Below are 23,127 nucleotides of genomic sequence, written 5' to 3'. Positions count from 1 at the left end.
AAGAATCGAATTAGAATTGCTCATAGCAGTCTTGAATGTTTCCCAACTGTCTGGAAGAGTGCAAACCAAGAAGGTAGCCTTAAATTCTTCATCAATCAAGAACTTCAAGGCAACTAGTTGGCTGAAAATGGAGTTAAACTCACTCAAGTGAGTAGACTTTTCTGTATCCTCTTTCATATGCAAATCCATAAGCTTTTTTAGCAAAAACACTTTGCTTGCAGTACTCTTCTGTGCATATAGTTCTTCCAGACGAGCTTATATAGCATATGTAGAATCCAAACCTTCAATGTTAAATAGCAAGGCATCAGAAATCGATAGCTCAATGGTTGAGTGTGCAAGCTCATTTAACTCATCCCAATCTTCGTGTTCCATGTTTGCGGGCTTTGCCCCTTTGGTTTTAATCGGTTTTGCTTGCTTCTTTTGCAACAAGATATTGTAGCACTGTTTTTGCCAAACTGCAAAGTTATGTGCTCCTTCAAGCTTCTTTATGTGCATGAGATTACTGCTATCATTGCTTCTAGCCATGATTTTCAGCCCAAATGTGACAAAAAAATTCAGCAAATGCAGGCCCAAACTGTCACACAAGTGACCAAGGTACAAACAAGTACCAACCAGCATTAAATGACCACGTAGAAGCAGAGATTTCAGATCTGTAATTAAATTTTCAGAAGCACCAAACCATGTGCTACAGCATTCCACAACTAATTACAGCTGTTCCAAGGGCATATACATCACATTACATGAGAAATCCCAAATTTTAGCTGCAATTTCTGTTGTACATGTACCCACGGGCATAAAATTTGACACGCACGATCAAAAGCCCCAAAATTTTTGTGCTCAAAGCATCAACCACACATCTGCATTTTCTTTGTGATGCATAGAATTGGCCAATTTTGCCAAAATAGAGCAATTTCAGCAAAACCCCGAAAAATTTTCAAGTGTTGATGCCCAAATTGCATGGAATTGAACCTGCATGTATATAAAATGACCAAATGGTGCACAAATTTTGCCCAAAGTGCAAAAGCCCCAAATTGCACGGGGTGCAATGTGTATCAATGTCGAGAAATTCGGTAAATTGCAGCCCAATTTGTGCATGTACATGAAAAGCCCCAAATGTCGGAGGCAAGATGTCACAAAATTCTTGCAATTTTTGAGACAAATTGTCTTGTCTTGCATCACAATCCCCAAATTCGGGAAAAGCCCCAAATTTTCGGCCCAAGATTACACAGATTTCAGTGAAATTGATTCATCCAAGCAAAAATTTCACTTGCATTTGAGAATCCCCAAAAAATTTATGAGGCCTGTGCATTCAATGTCTGCAATTTTGGTTCAGAGATCACTACAATGTGTATTAGATACCAAATTTGGGAAAGCCCCCAAATTTCAAGATACAAATTTGCCTTCTGTGCTTGTAGGTGTGAACACCCAGTAATGGAAAGGGGAGGGGGGGGAAGGAGTTTCAAGAAAAAATTGATTTTAAGAAGAAAATTGTGACGGGTCCCGTTGACGTGCTTGATTGTGCCGCCACGCGTGTCGTAAGCGCCGTGTAACTCGCCTCCAGTCGTGTCGCGTGGTCGCTTGTTATTCGTCACGTGGAAGCTCTAGGTCTCGTCACGCAGCCGTTATAGGTTGCACTCCCTATTACAGCCGTTACACTATTTGTAGATAGTCCCATCACTAGCTCGTCTCTCCCTGCTACAGCTGCAGTCGCTTTGTCTGCTAGGTTAGAAAACGACCTATCGTCTGTCAGTTGGTCCCGTCATGCTTGCTACTGCCCATCGCGGTTCTGCACGAGCCGACTGCTGTTGCCCGTCACGCTTCTGCACCAGTCGACTATCTCCTTTGCTCACGAGCTTGCCTGCAACTCCCTTGCACCTGAGTTGTCTCTTGCCCGCTCTGATACTAGTTTGTAGTGACCGGGAGACACGAAGATTGAGATAGTCAGTGTTCGTTACGCGCGGAGAGACAGAGAGAGTGAAAGAGAGCAGAGTAGAGATTGTGCACAATTAGTGGGTACAATGACGAGTGTACCTCTTTAGGTTTTTTTAGATAGATATATATGTGTAAGTACAAGTGCTAAGGGTGTGTTTACACCCGAGCACATTAAAAGACATGAGGGCCTTTATTCCCAACATTGCTTTGGTCCTACCTTGGCTAGAGTCATAGGGATACGCATCATTCCTTTCATGGTTTCATCATCCTAGGAGTGCTTGCTCTTTTTTCAGCATGGAGGTTTTTCTTCCCGAGGTGGATCGTGCAGCATCTCTCTCGATGCTATCAAGGCGGTGACTTCTACCTTGCTCTTCCAGCGGGGTGCTTTATCCACATCATCTTCTTCCATTCCTTATGGTTCTCGGCACCACACGAAGACCGATATCAGGCTCCTCTTTTTTCTTCGGCATCTACATCTAGGTTGAGAGGGGGTTTCTACCCTTCTTGGTATTTTACAGGCTTCAACATTTTGTCTTCGACATTGGCTTCTCCCCCTTGTTGTACCTTCCCCTTTTCATTGCATGATTTCATCATCTTTGTACTAGGGTGCTTGGGTATGTGAACAAATTTTCCACGAGGGACACTATCCAAGTGGCACTTGCTACATGAATATTCTTCAGTATGTAGTCTACTTGGATCTCATTGTGCAGAGCACCACTTGAGCGGATCCTAAGCTGTTTCCATCGGCAGCTGTTGTCACCACACCACGATATTGCATCATCATATGGATACCTCATCACTTGTTTTTTCTTGTCATCGACACCCTCGAGTAGATGGGTAGCTTGTTCTTTTTTGTGATGTGTTGGGTGTACTCTTCCTACTCTCATCTTCTGGATCACTATTACTCAATTGGCCGCATCCCATAAAATTTACTTTTTACTTAAAAAAAAAAGTTCCGTGTGGTTGCATTCGCCTTTGTAGGGCTTGGTAGGCCACTGGGCAGCCGACGTGCACCCTTTTTTTGATGCCCTGTCCTCTCTGGGGTGACTACTTGGACTCCCTTGGTAAGATAACCATCTCCTCTGTAGTCTTGGTAGGCCACTAGGCAGCCGCCATGCGTGCACCCTTTTTTCGATGCTGTGGTTGCTTTGGGATGGGACGCCTTGGGGTAAGTAAAAAAATCAAAGTGGTTGGCCTAATCTTTCGGCTCCATTTTGGCCGTGAGAGGGGATGTTGAGTTAAAACATGCTTTTTAGCTGATCAGCATTCTTAAACAGCGCCAAAACACACTTAATTAATGAAAAATCCTAAAACGAGGAGTGGTCCGAGAGAGTTTCAATGGTCCCCCCTAAAACCCTACTTCTTTGGGGCAACCCTTCAACATCTATAAATAGACAGGCCCCCCATTCAACCTTATCCCTCATGTGTAGGTTTCTCACCCTTGTGTGCAGATCTCAGCCATCAGTCTGCCACCATGTGTGGCGGTCCAGCCTTTGCGACTGCTGGTATCACCTTGTTCTATTGCGGCGTTCAACTGCCATGTTTTATTGCGGCGTTCTACTGTTGCGTTTTATTACGGCGTTCTACTATTGCGTTTTACTGCCACGTTTTACTGCGACGTTCTACTGTGGCATTCTATTGCTACATTTTGTTGCTTTGCCCACATCATCAGGTATCATCCTTTGCAGTCATCTCAGTCTTCTCACACCTTGGTGATCAGTGTATGGTGTTTCTCTCACTCCGTCACTCCGACTGGTGGTCACAACACTTGGGATCTATTTTTGGTGGATGTCACTCTTTGACACATTGCTCTGCCCTTGAGTATCTGTACACGTTTACATTCATTTACGGTATTCATTCACTTCAGAGTTGTGTTCTTCTCTCCCTTCTTCTGTTTGTGTTTGAGTTTTGAGTTTTGTGTTTAGGGTTTGAGTTTTGCTTTCTATGTTTGTGTCTATCTCTTTGTGTTTTTGTCATGGTCGTACACTTTGTGTTTCCTTAGTGCAAACCCTAGCAATTTTCTTTACAAAACCCACTCTGTCGCATGCCTCGATGTGCTAGGCTTGGGAGCATCGTGATGATGTGGTGAAGATGTGTTCGAAGTCATCTTGCCCTCCTGCTGTTCTTGCTTCTTGCGAAGGGCTTTCAGATCAAAGGTCTAGGTCTCATGGAAAAGAACCTTGCTCAGATACCATGTGAAGAAATATCCTAACATAGAAACATAAATAAAAGTGTACGACAAAGCATAAACTCAAAAGAACATATTTAAGGTTAGGGTAACTCAAGGACAATGAACACAGTGGAATTTGAATGAATGATTGAATATTGAATATACAATACTCATGCAACAAACAAACTGTGTAGGAATGAAAACTATACGTTGAACTCTCGTCTTGAGGATTGAGACAGAGATGTTGAGTGGGAAAATGTGTTGTACTCTTAACAAATCTTGAAATGCAGCAAAGGTAGTGTTTTGAGAGTCGAACACCAGCAAATGCAGTTGTGCAAGCTGGATCTGATGCAGACAAGAAGTGAAGCGAGTGCAAAAACAACAAATGCAAATGACTGTGTACTTCGTGGGTGTAGGCGATAGATTGGAGATGCTCTTGAGGAGAGAGAATACAAACACATATCTGGAGCCAAATGATAGGTAGTGGAGAGAGAAAACACCAAACACAGCCAATAGATGGTGAGGCGACAATGTAGGAGTGATGGCAACAGTCTCCTGTGCCCTTGGACAGTGTAAATGCAGCACAACAGTAGTTGTCTCCAATTGGGGATGAATGCTTGGCAGCAAACGCAAATCTAGGAGTGATTGGATTAGTAGGCGACAGCTGGATGGAGGAGATGTGTTGAGTTAGAGATGGTAGCTATCAGGTCAGTATAGAGTGTAGATAGTAGAGAGAGTGAAAGTGTAGACACAACACAACTTGATTAGTTTCAAAGTGTGTAAGACTAAGTATAAATGTACAACCCTTATACTTTAGGGTTGTGTAAGTGCCATAGGGTGCATTCACACATTAAAATGTGTAATGTGTGATAAGTGACCCGATCGAAGTGTGTAATATAAATACACAAATAAAGGGTAATATGATTGGGTGAAAAAAACCTCTCTTACGAAGAGTAAAAAGTGTCTAGTGTCCTATTGTGGATCATCGACACTCCTATGTGAGTATAGGCGTGAGTAAAACCCAACAAACCCCTTGGAGTGAAAAGTGATCAGCATACAAGGATCATCCATCAAAGGAGATCAAATTTAAAGCGTTGCGAAATGCTTCATATTTTTCGCAAGGAAGAGCTTTGGTAAAGATGTCTGCTACATTGTTGTCGGTAGGACAGTAGACAAGGCTGATAACCCTTGCATGTAGCCTCTCTTTGACAAAGTGATAATGTATCTTTGTGTTTCGTTTGTGCATGAAACATTGGGTTTGGTGCCATTGCAATGATACTTTGACTGTCAGTAAACAAAGGAGTAGGCTCTATGACAGATGCATCAAGATCAGCCAACAAACGTCTTGGCCATACATATTCAACTATAGTAGTGAAAGCTACCTTGTATTCAGCTTTACAAGATGATGTGGCAACAGTGGATTGTTTCTTGCTAAGCCAAGAAATGCAATAAGATCCAAGAAAGAAACAATTTTCACTTGTAGAGTGACGAGAATCCAAATCTCCAGCCCAATCGGAACCACTATAAGCATGTAACTCTAGCAACCCTCCTTGGCATAAAGCAATCCAAGAGTCCTAGTGCCTTGCAAGTAACAAAAAGCACGCTTCGCAGCTTGCCAATGTGACATGCTTGGGCTGTGCATATATTTGCTCAAGGTTGAAATTGCAAACTGAATATGTGGCCTTGTGTTGCATAAATAAATGAGACATCCAATTGCCGGAGCATATGTATGAATGTCAAACATGTCATTGTCATCATGCAAAGATAGCTTAAGTCTAGTCTCCATTGGTATACTTACTGGCTTGCAATCTTGGGAGCCAAATCTCTCAAGGAGTTTACCAATATATCTGGATTGTGACAATCCAATGTCTCTATCATGAATAAACTAAATGCCCAAATAGTAATGCAAAGGCCCCAAATCTGATATTTCAAAAGTTTGATGCAAATGTTTCTTAAATGTTGAAAAATCTGATCAACATGTGTCCGTGTAAGCAAAAGATCATCCACATAAAGACAAATGACCAGCAAGGATCCCCCCTCTTTGCGTAGGTTAAGAGTAGACCTTGATGGGCTGTTAATGAACCCTTGGCTAACTAAGAAGGCATCAATTTTGGCATACCAAGCTCGTAGAGCTTGCTTCAAACCATACAGAGCCTTTTTCAGCTTGCATACCAAGTGTTCGGATCCTTCAACTGCAAAACCCATGCGGTGCTGAACATACACTTCGGGAGTTTATCAACATGAACACACCTTAAGAGAACAATATATTGGAGTAGTAGAATTGTAGTGTGATTGAGATGGTGTGGACTATGATGGAGCATCGACAGACATTGCAATGTCTATGGGCTGAAGCAGTGGCCATTGTCCACATCCTTAATCGATCCTCTACATCAGCCGTAGTTCATATGACACCTTAGAGGCTTATTTTGGTCAAAAGTTGGATGTGTCTTATTTTAGGGTGTTCAGGTGTGATTCCTATGTTCACATCTCGAAGTAGGGAGAGAAGTTCGAGATGACTTCCAAAAGACAAGTATTTGTGGATATTAGCTTGCAGCCATAGGGATAAAAGCTTTATGATCTCAGCTAGAATGCTTTGGCCATTGCATGGAACCCAGTATTCCATGCCCGCACAAAGCATAGAGAAGTTCATTATTATTATGTTTGTGAGCGGATGTACGTTGGAGATATAGAGTTGTTTAACGTATCCACTAAAGACAACTTGGCAGATCTTTTCATGAAGGATCCTCCTCAAACGAAGTTCCAAGCTTTCTGGTAAGCCTTGAATTTGATTCCATTTGTTCCATGATTAGTCATAGGTTGCTATATTCACTTGGATGAACCTGTGGAACCGTGACCTTATATTTTCTTTTGTTTTTCAAGATTTTGTCATTGTTCCTAGATCAGTTCACCCATTTCATGGAGGGGGGTTCGTAAGCCATTTTAGGGGCTATGCCCTTTGATCCATGATCTTGGCTCTCTAGGCATTTAAATTGTCATTAAATGTGGTGTAGGGTTAGGGTTTCATTTAGAGTTTCCTATGACGGTTAAGCCGTTAGGGTTTCTTTTCGTAATGAAAGGATTCTTTGTGTGTGATTAGCACATAACTGTGGCATTATTCATTGTGATCGCATTGAGCGTTGTACTCTCTCTCTCTCTCTCTCATTCATTAATACATCACCTCTCATTTTGCAATTGAGTTATTGTGCATCCATTAATTCATTCACTATCTTTCATTCTCTATCAATTAATTGTGCAATTACTTCACACTTGGGCCAACAACCTTATGGCACGTCTAGGATCTGAGGGGGGGTGTTCGAGATTTAGTCATCCCCTGGTTGGGCACAAGTAGAGTAAAGTCACTATAGGACAGATTTACACATTTTTGGATTAGGTCGAATAGTGTTATGTAGTGGCTAGCTGCTTGCAACAATTCTAGGTAGTTGAGCAGTGCCACATGGCATGTAGGCAGCATTTTTATTATTTATTATTTGCTGCTGTTAGCCAATTTTTGGCTGGCCGGCCTACATATTTTATTGCTCTTCTTTCAACCTATTAATGGTTGGCTTGCTCCCAATCATTCTTACTTTAGATTTGCAGGCAGAGAGAGGTGTTCAGTGGAGATATACTTAGCAGTGCATTGTACATATTTCCTTCCTTCATTTAGCATTCGTTCACTGTAGATTTTTGTGTTGCACTATATCTTTCTCTCTCCCTCTTCTCTCCATGCTCATTTTCTTTCAGTTTGGTCATACACTTCTGCATTCGTTGCACTATGACACGAGGCTCATAGCAATGAGTCAAGTGTTCCCACCACTTGAATGGAAGGTCAAAATGATATTTGTGAGTTGAATTTTGGAAGTAATCCTTGCATTAACTCAATGATGACAAAAGCATTTTAGGCCTTCCAAGAATAGACAATCGTAGGTGGAACAAGGTGAGGGCTTGGTTGGGCTTCCAGCCTAGGTACAATGTCCCACAAGGTCTATGAGTCTAAGACATGTCTCATTAGATTTGGCGAAGTATTGTAGTTCAATCCATTGAAATGAGTCTTGCCAGTGAATGCATGCTTGGATGATGATGAGGAGGAAGAACTTTCAGGTGTTGGATAAGAGCGATAAGGGGGGGTAGAAAGGTGGATAGGATGGGTAGATAAGATGCCAATGGAGGAGGTATTGAAACTTAATAACCTTGACAAATTGTCAACAGTGGCATTAGAACATAACCAGAAGGTTCACTAGGAATAGTTGTTTGGGCAAGTTGTGATACCAATTGGTCCGCACTTTGGAAAGGAAGTTCTTGGAAGGATATCCCATGCTCGGACATTCGTGAAAGCATGTGAAGTGGGGGATTAGCCTCCCTCATTGGTGTATGTGCACCACTTGGATGTGAAAACGTAGAGGTTCTAAGGGGAAAGGATGTGTCTAAGTTTCTAGAACTCCCTAGTGTGGTGTGATATTGCACTTGTGGTGAAGTGGGTTGTGAAGTGAATGTAGGTGTGAATGATGAGTGAGATGCAATGGAAGAGAAGGATGGGATGGATGAAACTAGAAATTGAGGTGTAGATAGAGTGAAAGTGAATGGAAATTCATTTTAGGAGATTGAAAATCGATGTTGAGATGATGATGCACCAACTTCAAATTGATCTTGAGATATAAAATTCGAAGGAAAAATAAGAAAAGGAAAACCTATAGAAGGGATTGCTGATTTTTTCTTATATGCACCTCTTAATTGTGTGTATTCGAAAATCTTTTCCCTTCAGGACTCAAAATTGAATGAACATTTGGAAAATTTCCTCCTTGATTTTATAATTGAAATCTTACTCAGAAGTAGAAACAATAGGAGCTGATACAGAGGTAAAAGTGGGCATACCTGACACATGATGAGCACCCTTTTTTCGATGCCTTGGCTTGTTTAGGTGACCCTTTGAGCTCCCATGGTAAGATAACTATCGCCTCTGTAGTCTTGGTAGGCCATTGAGTAGCCGACGTGTACCTTTTGTCCAATGCCTTTGTTGCTTTGGGGTGGGACACCTTGTGGCGATTATGGGCCGAGCTATGCGTTGGAGGCCTTCATGGTTCTAGTTTTGGGCCTGAGAGGGAGTGTTGAGCTTAAAAAATGCATTATAAACTGATTAGCTCTTTATTACAACCCCAAAACATGCCTATTACCAAAGTTATCACACTTTCCCAGAGAGTGCTTGTGTCCCATAAGCCAAACCCGAATTAGGAGGATCCACTCATTTATAAATAGGAGGCAGCTTGTCCTCTTAGTCCATCTTGTCATTGCAGTTTCATTATCAGTTGGCACCTAGTTAACATTGCTTTCTACACCCCTCTTTGGCAGATACCTCAGTTCATGTTGCTGCCAGCTCTTTCCTAGCTGGGGGCGTTGCTTGGCAATTGTTGCCTTCACACCTACTACATCTAGAAGCTGTCCCAGATCTGTGTTTATTGCTGCATACTGTCACCTTGATCAGCCTGGAGTATTCTATGCAAGCAGCCACAAGATTTCACAGTCAAAAGGCTGGGTTTGCAGCAGTCTGCTGCCTTGCAGCATATTCTCTTCTCTCAAGAGTAGTTGCTGGTGTAGGCTGATCTGTGTTTTTCAGCTAGGCCTGCATTTCAGGCTGCTGCTCTGCCTCACTTCGCTTTATTCTGGCCACCCTATTGCTGCAGCTACTGATCAGCCTTGTCTGGACAGATACATCACTCTGATTTGCGTTTGCTGTTGCTGATCACTTATAGAGAATTTCTTCTTCTCTTCTTCTTCTGCAAAGTTAGTCATGTATCTTTGTTACCCGAACAATCAAATTAGTATGCATAGAGTATCATAGCTCACATGGTTGACAGAGCCTTGTACATAAGCTTTAACTTTGCCCACACTTTGGAAGCCAACTTGTAGGAGCTGCTGTTGGAAGAACTTCTATAGAGATGCATTAGAGAAGAGTAGAGTAGGCATGAGCATCAATTGTCTCCCTAGTAAGCACTTCTTCCTCATAGTTGTCTTGGTCCCAATATCTGGAATAAGAGATGCCACTCGGGGACACAAGATGGCTTTTGAAACAACATACCATAGGCACTTTTGCTTAGCAAAACACAAACTGTCTTGGAGAAATTGGCAGCGGTTTTGAAGAAAATGGCAGTAAATCAGTCCAAAACAGCAGCCGGATTGGCAAAACATAGGTAGAAAACTGAAAATGCAGGTTGGCAGCAAAAGGCAAGCTGTCTTGGAGAAATTGGCGGCTGCCCTGAAGAAAATGGCAGTAATCAGTTCAAAATCATAGTTGGAGCAGCAAAACACAGGTAGAAAACTAGAGGTGCAGGCTGGCAGCAAAACACAAGAACTGCACAAGAACTGTCGCTTGGACTAGCCACAAAGTGATCAGCAGCAAAATGCAAGCTGTTGGTGCAGTCTTCTTGTGTACAGACCTGAAAGCAACAGTCAAGTGCAGCAGGCAGCACTTGAACCAAGTGGAACATGCTCTGATACTACATTAGAATAGTGGGCAGCAATGGAAGCAAAGAGACATTGCTGTAATAGACTGCGAGAATTCAAAGATAGAGAAGAACATTGCAAAGAACACAAGAACTGTAACCAACCTTCCTTCCATGGATGGGTGGTAAATCCCTGATTACAACTTAATTACAGCAGCAAACAGTTAATGCAAATCTGAAAATACAAATTTACCTACTGATCTTGGACAATGCACACCCCATTAGCCCCAAAATTGGCGTCCCTTTTGGTATTTCTTTAGCTTTATTGAAGAAAAAGTTGATTTACAATGGGATTCTCCCAATCCCTCTCGGTATTCCAACTCCCCTTGCTGTGATGAATCACCTGCAAGTCTTTAATCCGATTTGCCCCTTGATTCAGGCAATCAATTGGCCTTCACCTGCTTTGATGGAGATGGAAAATGCCCCAAATTCAATTATTTATTGGTCCCTCCACTTGAATAGGCTAAAAATAGCTTTAGCCTTGTTCAATCCAAGTCTTGGAGCTTTCAATTTTTGGCATGCTTCCTGAGGTTGCTGCTAAATCTTGATTTCTGTTGCAGATTAGGGTTTATAGCGGAGAAATTTGAAATTTCTTAGCTTCCAGGGGTTCAAATGCTGAGATCTTCGGAGCAAGGTTGTAAAGTGGTTGGGAGATGAGATGGAAAGTTGTAGAGAGAGAAAATTCAGAGTTTTGTCGTGAAGAATGATTTACAATTAGTCAAATGCAGCTGTTGCCCTGCCACAACAGCTTGTAGATGTAAAGAACTAAAGAAAATCAATCATTTATTGCTGCTGCCCTGTCTTAGCAGCCTGTAGATGCTGTCTCCTATTGTTGATTGGTCTTCTCCTATCCTTGGCAGCCTCAGAAGGTCCTCGAATGGCTGCAAATCAGACCAATAGTCTCTGCTCCCTCTCTCTTGCAGATTGAATTTATAAAAAATGTCTCTTTCCAGCCTCTAAAGACGTTTTTTAGTCTTGTATGGGCATTTTTGATAAGTGATAGTCTTCCCAAATGGTTTTCCTAGCATTTTTCATAATTAAATATTAATTTTCAATCTTTAAATACTAAAAATTAATCTAATAATTATTTCGGTGCCCTGAAAAATTATTTGACTGGCCAATAATTAAATTGGCTAGGCAACTCCTATTCGCGAGTATCTCTGCGCCATCTTTGGCCATCAGATTGGCGTTAGGTACCATTAAACGCCACTTCTCTAGTGTCTCCAACTGACCTAAGCCACCAATTGGCACCGGATACCACCGAGTACTTGTGCGGCATAACTTATAGCAACTTTTGCCTTTGACATTTGGTGATTTCTTCGGGTCCTCGGCTCGTAAATTTACTTTAATCCCAGTTGCACCTCACATGTGTAATATTTACTTAATCATGCGATTAAAAATTAATCCACATGTTAAGCGAGGTTTCAAAAATACATGTCCTCATGACAAGAACTCAAGGAGAAAATGTTCAGGAAATGAACCTCATATACCAAGGCACAAGAACAATACAAAGGGCTTGGGCACTGAGTTGCTTGCAATGTGCACGGTCTCCCTCTCTCCACCAAGATGTAGTCGTGTTGAAGGATGAGTATTGCACATGGTTCCATCTCATATGCCATTTTGGGCTTCAATAGACATTATTTCTTTTTTTCTTTCTTTCTTGCTCTCTTGGGATCATTTTCACCTTGCTATACTCCACAAGCACCTTTCATTACTCCACTTGTTCTACCCAACATACCCCATGCCACAAGTATGTCTTAATGATTTGTTAGGAAGCTGAAAGCTGAGGCCGTTTTTGAGACCTATGACCTTTGGGGGTTCATCAACAAGCCCATCTATACACCCTACCAGTCAGTTTTCAAAAGATTGGCTTGTGGATTGGGACTAGGCCAATGTTTTGCTGTGCCATTCTTCTGCCTTAATTGGTAGGAGGAAGCTTGCCTATGAATAGGCTGTAAAGTGATGCCAAACAATATTAGTTCATCAGCCCCAAAATGGGCACCAGAAATAAGCTGGGCAGCACAAATAATGTAAATGGCATAAAATGAGGAATGCAGAGACATAAGACTCTCACCCATGAGATGTACCCTCTTACTAACAATACAATCAGTCGACCTGGCAGAGTTTTCTTGGTTGAATAGGAGTTGTCAAGCTGCCAAACGCACTGATTTGATTCAAGAATCAAAATGCAACTGTAGGAACCTTGCAGGTGACAGAGAATATGCCATAATTCGAATCAGATGTGACTGGTTAGCTGAATGGTCAGAAAACCACAAATGTTTACGATGTGCATCTCAGCTGTTTCAGGGTCTTATATGAACTTCCAACCATATTATCATGCATGTCTGCATGGAAATGTATGGGAAAACAATGGAATATACATTCATAGGGATAATCTGATCTGAAGTATTGCCCTATCAAGCAAACTCCAATTGTTTTCAATTGCTTGCCAGTGAAAACTGTTCAAAGTATTGTGCTATTGAGCAAACTCCAGTTGTCTTCAATTGCTCTCTGGTGAAAACTGCTTAAAGGCTGTCACCACCATGGTCAAGCAGAACAAAAATATGTGACTGACAAGCAATCATCTCTTCTTTGCCTTTCTGTCTCCTAGACGCTTTCATTTTGCAATGAGATTAACTAGGTGGAGTTTCCTAGATTTTTGGATTTGGGATGCTAGCTTTGAGGTTTTGGATACTTTTGTTTTGAACAGTGAACTGTGAAAGTCAGAAGTCTGTTATTATAGCCATCTGTACTGTTTTTGAATTCAAGGTCTTGATACTGTAGCATGTCTTTTCTTGGTCATAACACATTATTTTATAAAAACTTATACATTTTTAGATCTTTGATTCACTGATTGGACTAAGGAAATATACCTGCTTTGAGGTCTTGATATTGTATTTGTTGGCTTTTCTGCAGAGCTTCTGAAATGGAGATGCTCCAACGATTTCGTCGGGATCGTCACGAGCTCCTTAGTTTTCTTCTTTCAGCCAGTGTATTGAGGAAGGTTGTTATGCCCCCTGGGGCTGCATCTCTTGAGGATGTTGATTTGGATCAAGTGAGTGTAGATTATGTGCTGGAATGTGCTCGAAAAAGTAAGTATCTGCTAAGTTGCTTTAGTCTTTTAGGCCAGGGCTTTTGTATGTTGCTGCACGTTCTTGGACAAATAAATTGATTCTCTTTCCTTGAATTGTGATGATAGATGGAGTGTTGGAGTTGTCTGAGGCAATCAAGAAGTATTATGAGGAATTGAGCCTGCCCCCCATGGTAAGAACAGGTTTCATGCTAACTCTCTATTTCCTTATATTTTTGTAGTGCTTATAGCTTGAGTGTAAAGTTTATAGATATGTTTTTCGGGTGTAAAGGCCCTTTACGCTCTCCCGTGTATATATTACTTCACACATGTGAACTCACCCTAGTGGGTGTAAGTGTACCGTATCCTAAGTATAAACACATTCTTTTATTTTGTGTGTGTACCACATTGGTACACGCCTATTGATCGACTCTCACTCTCACACTTTCTCACTGTTCAGCACCTTGATTGATGTGCATGCTCTCTCTGCTTCTGCTCGTACTCGTCAAACTGGTATATCAGAGCACGACGGTGCAAGCCGGCAGTCACTGCAGACAGAACAATCGTCATCATTGGGATCAACAAACGACAGCTGTGATAACACCTGCTGCAGGCGTAACGGATCGGTGGGCTACGGGGAGCAGGTAACAGGTGCAGTTGACAGGTGCAGTTTATAGTTACAGGCAACTGACACAGGCGACAAGTGACTGGACAGTCGATAGGCGACTAGACAGGCGACAGGCGACCGAATAGGCCTAGGCGACAGGTCAGATGGGGACTAGGTCGACGGGACAAATGGCACATGCGACTAGGACCAGCATGTGACCAGTCCACAGTGACCAGGTGGACGAGATATTCATGCGGCGATAGTCCACGGCATGTTGGGTATGAGATTGATGGTATCACCAGGCGGCAGACGGGACGGGTTGGTCAAGTCAATGTTTTCTTTAAAAATCTGAATTTTTTAGTTTCCTCTCCCTTCTCTGCCGGATGTTCGCGCGTGCAAGCATAGGACACAAATGTGTGGAAATTTGCTCCTGGAAACTTGGGGCTTTTCCCAGATTTGGTGTTGGACACATATTTCAATGACTTCTGAATCATAAATTGTAGACATTGAGTGCACAGGTCTTGGAAATTTGGGGATTTTCAGATGCAAGTGAAATTTTCGTTTGGTTGAGCCAGTTTCTTAGAAATTTGTGCACTCTTGGAACCCGAAATTTGGGGCTTTTGCAGAATTTGTGAAATTTCTGCAACATTTTCTTGCACTTGATGCTCAGAAAGATGTATTGATGCAATTGGGGCAGATTCACTGCAAAAATTTTGGAGCTTTTCACATTGGTGATATATTTTGAGTTGATTTGAGATTGGACAATGAAATTTGCAGCTGATTCACTCCTGAGGTGGAGTTTTTTGAGCTTTGGATGCTTCAAATTTTGAAAAAGGGCAGCTTCTCTTGGTATATATATTGTTGAATACTCACTATGCAGTGAAACATTGGTAAATACAGCATTTGGGTCATTACGTTTGGGCATTATGGTGATGTATTACTGAAGTGGGAGTCGTCATTAATGCAAAAGTATCAGATTTGATTCGTGTATATGCTGTAACCAGTACTTGAGACTAAAATTGTAGCTAAATATTTGCTTCTTGGAAACCTTGAAAGTACAAGAGTGTGTACTTGTTGATTGGCTGAAAGCATTTAGCCCTTTATTGCAGTTGTTTATTGCTGAAGATGGTTGGTAGTGCATCTACATCTGACACAAATAATCTCTTTGAGATTCCTGAATTCGATAGCAATGGTTTTGATCTTTGGATGGAAAGATCTTATGGAGGGTAACTCTTTCTAAAGGATTGTGATGATGCTTTAGCAGAATATAAGCCTGTTGCTTTGTCAGATGAGGATTGGGCTAAAATGAATACAAAGGCCATTACTTACATTAAAATGGGTGTCATAGATGATATCTTGGTTGATATAAAGGGGCTTGATGCTGCCTATACATTTTGGGAGAAACTCAAGGCTACTTATGAGAATATAACTCTTGTCAATCAAGTACATCTCATGCGAAAGTTGGTCAACTTGAAGCTTGATGAGTCTTAAGCCTACCTCAAAGCATTTGAATGCTTTCACTGGTATTTTGAGTCAGTTACAGGATGCAAGCTTGCCAGCTTTTGATCCTAAATTGAGGGCTATCTTCTCGCTCATGACCTTGCTTGATTCATGGAAAGCATTGGTTGTGTCATTGAGCAATAACCCCAACTCGGCATTTGATGGTATGCGTGGTTCTATTCTCAATGAAGAGATTAGACACAATGTAAGTGGGGAAAACAATGGATCAGCCTACAATGTAAGAGGAAGCATTGAAAAAAGATCTAATGCTGCAAATAAGAACAAAAATCGCAGCAAAAGCAAGGAAAAACAGCAAGATGTAACTTGTTATCAATGTGGTCACAAAGGGCATAAAAAGCCCGATTGCAGGTACTTTAAAAGGGAACAAGAACGCAAGAAGCAAGCAAATGCAAAAAGCAAAAAGAATAAAAAGGATGGCGGCTCTATCCCTAAAAAGATAGAAAAAGTAAATGTGGTATCTAGTGTTGTTATTGAGGAGAGTGAAGAGGATAAAGATGCTCATTTGTTGGTTGCATTTTCAAATTCACATGCTATGATAGTGAAGGACATGTATATCACTAAAACGGAAGTGATAGATACTTTGTTGTCACAATTGTGGATTGTTGACAACGGTGCTTCATTTCATGTAACTCCATCTTTGGAGTGCTTTTCTTCTTATGTAGAAGGTAATCTTAGAAAAGTCTACCTTGGCAACAATCATGCATGTGATATTGAAGGAATGGGCACCATACACCTGGCTTTTCAAAATGGTCAGGAATTGATTTTTCATGATGTTAGGTATGTACTTGGCATCAAGAAGAGCTTGCTTTCTGTTGGGCAGTTAGACAACAAAGGTTAGTTTACTACTTTGGTGGTGGAATGTGGAAAATACAAAAAGGGTCTATGCTAGTCACTAGAGGTGGTAAAAAGGGGACTCTATATTATCTCTTCTGCAAGGCACTTCCTGGAAAGTTTGTTGTAGTTACTGAAGTATAGTCACACATGGAGTTATGGCACAAGCGTCTTGGATACATGAGTCAAAAGGGTTTGCAGGCACTTTCTTCATGTGAAAGAGTTGATGTGAAAAACTCAAAGCTTGACTTTTGTGATGACTATGTTTTTGGTAAACATGTGAAGAGTCCATACTCTCATGGAGCCTCTAGAAAGGCGTGTATCTTGGATTTAGTCCACTGTGATGTATGCACTATGTCAATAAAAACTCATGGTGGTTTTTCTTATTTTGTGTCTTTTATTGATGACCATTCTAGAAAGCTATGGGTTTATTTGCTTAAGCAAAAAAGTGAGGCATTGGATGCTTTTAAAAGGTTTTATGCATTTGTTAATACTCAAAAGGGTTTAAAATTAAAATGCATAAGAACAAATAACGGGGGAGAGTATGTATCTAAGGAATTCAATAAGTTTTGTGATGCCAATGGGATTAAATGGGAGCTTACAACTCCTTATAATTCATCATCTAATGGTATGGCTGAGCGAATGAATCGCACGTTACGTGAGGAGATTCGATGCATACTGTCCACAGCTAATCTCCCGCAATCATTTTGGGGAGAGGCACTTAAAACCGCGGTGCATATTTGCAACCGATCTTCACATCGTGCACTTGAAAGTGGCATCCCTGAGGAGATTCGGTCTAGCAAATTTGCTTCATATGACCACTTAAGGGTCTTTGGCTGCGAATGCTATGTACATGTACCTGTTGATAGCAAAACCAAACTAGATATGAAATCTCATAGAGGCATCTTCATGGATTATGGAGATGAAGGTGAAATGGGCTATAGAGTTTGGGTTCCAAGCATGAAAAAGGTGCTACACAGTCGGGATGTGGTAGTTAATGAGTCAAAGCTGCTGAAAAATGTCACATCACACTCTCTTACTGTTCAGCACCTCGAGCTCTCTGTGCTTCTACTCATACTCGTCAACGTTTTCATGGACTTGTTTTGGTCCTTAAACATGGGTTTTGTTTGACTAATAGTCTTGTTATTAGTGAGGAAGAATTTCTTGCAAACAGATTTGCTAATCTGGATCATTCGCACCACATTGTGAAACTATTACTACCAACTTGAATATATACTTTATATGGATGCCTATATTTCTGATATTTTTGAGTAGACTTTGTTGTTAAATCCAATACCCTTGTACATAAACAATCTAATCATCAGTGCTTTCACAAGAAAATTGTGTGTGCATGCGCGCGCTCTTGTGCATGTGCACTCAAGTGCATGCATGCATTCATGTGTGTGTGTTTTTTTGGGGGGGATGTGCTGGCGGTACCTCTCGTGTGCACTTTTGGACTTCTGGAACAGTGTGGTTACAAGGTTTGGACAGACCTCACTACAGTTTCTTTCACCAATATTTTTGAGTTTATACAGGCTAGGCTCAATTGGACAATTTAGCTGCATTTACATTTAATACAACATTATTTCCTGAAAAACTGTGTATGACAGCAACAGTAGAGAGCGCAAAGAGCTCTCTGTGCTGCATCCGCCTACCCTGTTGTATGCATTGTGGGTCCTGTAAACGCGGTTTTGAGGTTGACTCAAGTGCTGACTTTCTCAACACAGAGTGATGTATCAGATTGATTGTTTCTCACACATCTGGTTGGTTTTGAACCCTGTTAGGTTTGTCTTCTGACTGGTAGCAGCAGAAGGCTTCTGCACCGTCCCTTGAATCGACTGCTTTCTGCTGTGACCAGTGTTGGCATTGGGAAGGAGAGATTAGCTGTAATCTTCTCTTTCCCTTCAGGAGTGCAGTTCTCTTCTCTAAGAGCTTGTCTCTCTCTGATCTGCAGGAGCAAGCAATTTTCTCTTGCACGTTGTGTGTGCAAAGTGGAACATGGTGTGGGAAGGGGCAGAGAAGGGGGAAGGAGGGAGGAGGCAGTGTTGGTGGTAGAAAGAATCTATTAAGCTGTAATCCTTCCATTCACCAGCACAGTTCTCTGCTCTAAGTTCTGTCTCTCTCAAAAGCAAGCAATCTGCTCTTGTGTGTTATATGTGTGAAGTGGAACATGGTGTGGGAAGGGGGCTGAGAAAGGGGAAGGAGAGAGGAGGGAAGGAACAGAAAGAAGTGTACATTTAGAGTAAGACAATAGTTATCTCACAGAAAAGTGGTTGCCTGGCAGTTAATGTGATTGCTGCCACATAAAAATTATATTAACATGATATATGTGGCAGCTTCTCTCAGAAGTGTACAAGTTGGATTAGCAAAGATGCAGCTCTCTTGGAACTGTACAAGTTGGATTTCTTTCTTACTGATGTGAATATTACTTGCAGGTTGGGTCAGGTTTGGGGCAAACTTATTTTCTTGTCACTAATGTGGACTCTTCTGGCCCTCCTCCTTCACGGATGCCACCAACTTTGCTTGTGGCTCCACGAACAACACTTCAAAAATCATTGTCTTCAATGTCGACTCCATCACGACAGCTTTCAGTTGATGAACTGATTGATGACTTTGAAGATGACGAAGATGATGGAATTGGTCCTGAGTTAACACGTCGTCATCTTCATGATGCTAGTGATTTGGTTCTGGATCTCCCTCCATTCAAAACAGGCATGTCGTACTATTGTTTGAGCTAAGACTCATCTGGTGTATGGGTGAAGTGTCCTTCTGTTGACACAACATGTTTTTGTGACTATCAACTTGCTATAATATTTTAATGGGAATTTCTTATTATGCTGGTGTGCTAGGTGGATTAGCTTCATTGTGATACAACATATGCATCATGGGTAGATGATTTATGTGTAATTGTGAAGCATTGAAGATTTGAAGCTCTCCTCATAATCATCTTATTTCGGGAACTGCAACAGTTTTGGTGCTGATGAATGGTTTTTAGTGTTGTATGTTTTAAAGTATGGTTTGAGTTTGGCCTGTAGTACAAGTCCTTGACTAGTCTTGGATATGTTTTCAATGAGGTGTTCTCAGATGACATTAATGTGACAATTGAGGATATTAGGCAGCCAGTTTTCAATTTGTAACTGTTGAGAGTTTTATAGCAGTTCACTGTAGAGTGCATTTCATTGGCTCTGAGATGCGAACTTCTAATGTTGCTGCGCTGAAAGTAACTTCTGAAGCTTTTTATGTTGGGGCGAATTTCTTTAGTATTCCCTCAAATATGTTTCTTCCTTGACATACATTTTGTTACAACTTAGAAGAACAAATCAAATGATCCTAATATTTTCCCTCTTCTTTTGTGGATTTGTATGAAAGTCTTTGTGAAATGTCCCATTTGATTGCATTCACATCTGAAATTTCAAGCTTGAGATACTACAAGGAGGTTCTGAGACTAGGAGGAAAAAGTGAGATGCCCTCTTAAATTCTTGAGCATTCAGGATTCTGGCACCCTTTTTCACTAAGTATCACCTTCGTGGTTTAGGATTACAAACGTCCAGATTGGCTTTTTAGACAGTCTTTTTGGAAAGTGGGCAGCATGGGAGACGTTTATTTCCTATGCTTTTATTCTGTCATGCGTTTGGATTGTACAGTACTCATTTTAGCTCTGATTGCTTTTGAGGGTTTTTCTTTTCTTTTCTTGGCAGAAAAGTAAGGTAACTCTTAGAAAAAGGCTAGCAGCTTCCTGAATCTCCACTTACGAGTTTGGGCCTATTTGGACAGGGGGGAATTGCAGTGCTCCCTCTAATCTGAAGTCTCCTTTCCATTTGCGGACAAGATTGCAATTTGAGAACTTTACTCTTTCAATTTGGGGAAGTCAGGTTTTATATTTGGGTCTTGATTGGGAAGATGTTAATTTCGGCCAATCTAAAGTGTTACACTGAACTGTACAGTGCCTACCTGAGATTGAAATATTTCATTCTTAAATAAATTGTTTCTGCACCACTGTGTTTCAGTGAAGAAATATTTCACAGTGACCTTGAAAAAGCATGCTTGCATTAGTATGCTTTTCTATGTATTTTAGGAAAGGACAGTCATGCATCCTTTCTTCTTTTGAGGAGGAATGTTTCATGTGGCTTTAACTGGATCCATGTGAACATCAATAATTGAGTCAGCTGTTTGAACTTGAGTATTCACTGTTGGGAAGGGTGGAATTGATGGAACAGAGGTGCAGAAAGTGAGTGGACATTGAAAGGAGAATGAATTCCTTAGAATGGCAGAGATAAAAAGGGCTCCGGGCTGTGAATCTAGGCACAAAATTGCTGAAGTAAGAACAGAATGATGTAAAAGCGTGCCAGCCTATACAAGGCAAAGGATGCAAAACTGGCCATTGTGAATGACTGTATGTGGCAAAACTGGGCACCACAAACTGTGGTGCAATCACAATATGGTGCCCATGATATGGAGCTGATCACCTAATCTCAACACCCCCTCTCAGTGTAATATCATGGAATAAGAATTATTACAAGAAATCTCCAAGGCTGCTAAGTGGGTAATGCTTGGCAAAAATAGTTGCTACATTGTTCCATGTGGGGATTGTTAGCAGTCATGTTTGTCATGCCTTGTCATCTCTTGCCTGTGAGCCTAGTCTAAGTCAAATGAGGACTTTTGGAGCTATGGCAGGTTTGTCATGTGGTTTGATGGGGGAGGCTGCTCGTTCTAGAGTGGCTATCTGGGTGCATTTCTTTTGTCGGGTTCTAGTGTGTTTTCCATGGGCAGTTTCTGCATTTTACAGGCTGTCCACACTTGCCAGACATTGTCCTTACCAGTTGGAATTTTTTGGTGGCCATCTGGGATTTTTTAGGCATTTATTGTGCCACAACCAGCATTTATGGCATTTCTAGATTTTAGTCTGCTAGTTTAGGGGTTTTGTGGCTATTTATAGCCATTTCCCACTTGGCAGTTATTCAGATCATCATCTTCCTTCTTCCCTGGCAGGTGCACACCCTGACTCCGTCGTTTTCCTCCGTCTTTGATGCTGTTGTCATTACTAGCCTGATCTGGTACCCTCACTGACACTGTGGGCTGCATGTAGGGACTGATCAGTCCATCATCATTGTATCAGCTTCTTTGTACCATCAAAAGACATTTACTCTCGAGAAGAAATTATGGATGCTCGTGTTGATGATTCTCCTTTCATGAAGGATCATATCAACGGGTTGGAGGATAGGAGGGATGAGCTTGTGTCCCTTGACAGGACGATCTCTTTAGAGGATATGGCTATGATTCTTTTGACTCAATTGCCATCTCCCCGATTTGATGTTTTCGACACCATCCTTCTTACATCAAAGACTTGTGAGAAGCTTCTATTGGAGGAGCTTACCCCGCTTGTTTTGGAGCACAACGAGCACGTCAAAGAGGTAGCCAATGGATCCACCTCCACCAAAGCTTTTGTTGTAGGTTTAGGAGGGGCGGAAAGCCCTTGTTCACATGAAATCTGGAGTTTATGGTCAAAAGCAACATATTCATGCCTCATTTTCTTTGCCTATGTGATAAACTCAGGCTGCCTTGACAATGATTGTGTGCTAAATATTCCTGCCATGGGTCTTGCATGGCCATGAGACTTTGTATGCTAGGTCATTGCACCTCCATGATATCAAAGCCAAGTTGAACCTTGCTTCATAATTGGCGTGATGCCAAGTAAAAACCCTATTAGTTGATAGGAGAAAACCTTAGCAAACTATCCTAGAGAAACATCAAACTTCTATGTGCTAGAACACTTCCAGATTATCTTGCCATAAGGTGCTAGCTCATTGCACCTTCATGATATCAAAGCCAAGTTGAACCTTGCTTCATAATTGGTGTGATGCCAAGTGAAAACCCTACTAGTCGATAGGAGAAAACCTTAGCAAACTATCCTACAGAAACATCAAACTCCTATGTGCTAGAACACTTCCAGATTATCTTGCCATAAGGCACAAAACCTGTTTCTTCTGTCCTCATTGTAGCTCGTCCCTATGTTGTTGTCTTGTCTTTAGATCCATTTAGATCCTTAGAAAGCTACCTGTAGTGTGTGGCTGAGTGGTGGCAGTGGCAAATAGGGTGGGTGCTTTTGGGGGGGAGGCGGGGGAGCAATGGTAGTACTCACTCACGATCACCTGGAAATGTTTCCATCCTTTTTGTGTATAATCAATGTATAAGGTTCTGAATCCTCACCCAAGTGTTTCTTCAAGGCCATAAAGCCTCCTTTACAACCACCATTGAAATCATGGTGATAATTTACTTTGTAATAGAATTCTATTTGTGAGCTCTTTGTTGAGTTCTAAGTTAATCTCATGTGAGCAGATACTTGCTAACTAGTTTGGTTAGCTAGCAGATTGCCAAAAAGTCTCATTTGCTAGGTTTGTTCTTCATTTTTGTTGGAAGGCAGTTTTTTAGTTTGATTATTGGTAAATTTTGGAGTGCTTTGTTCCTGATCATGCATCTAATCAATCGTTTTAGAACTTATAGG

The 23,127-nt window shown here is 41.4% G+C and overlaps 1 protein-coding gene across 2 annotated transcripts in view; it reads left to right on the top strand.

Annotated features, from left to right (window-relative positions):
- Positions 1-23,127, top strand: part of LOC148022880 (plant/protein (DUF810)) — a 199,907-nt gene that overhangs the window by 31,235 nt on the left and 145,545 nt on the right. For both annotated transcript variants that reach the window (XM_087695818.1, XM_087695820.1), the window contains 3 exons: positions 13,513-13,688; positions 13,796-13,860; positions 19,061-19,337. In XM_087695818.1, the coding sequence (XP_087551944.1) occupies positions 13,513-13,688; positions 13,796-13,860; positions 19,061-19,337 (518 nt within the window). The remainder of the gene's footprint in view (positions 1-13,512; positions 13,689-13,795; positions 13,861-19,060; positions 19,338-23,127) is intronic.

Source organism: Lygodium microphyllum, chromosome 16 (assembly GCF_053477565.2).
Source record: "Lygodium microphyllum isolate KBCC chromosome 16, Lygodium_microphyllum_v1.1.10, whole genome shotgun sequence".
Classification (NCBI taxonomy): Eukaryota; Viridiplantae; Streptophyta; class Polypodiopsida; order Schizaeales; family Lygodiaceae; genus Lygodium; species Lygodium microphyllum.
This window is presented reverse-complemented; position numbering and strand designations above follow the sequence as displayed.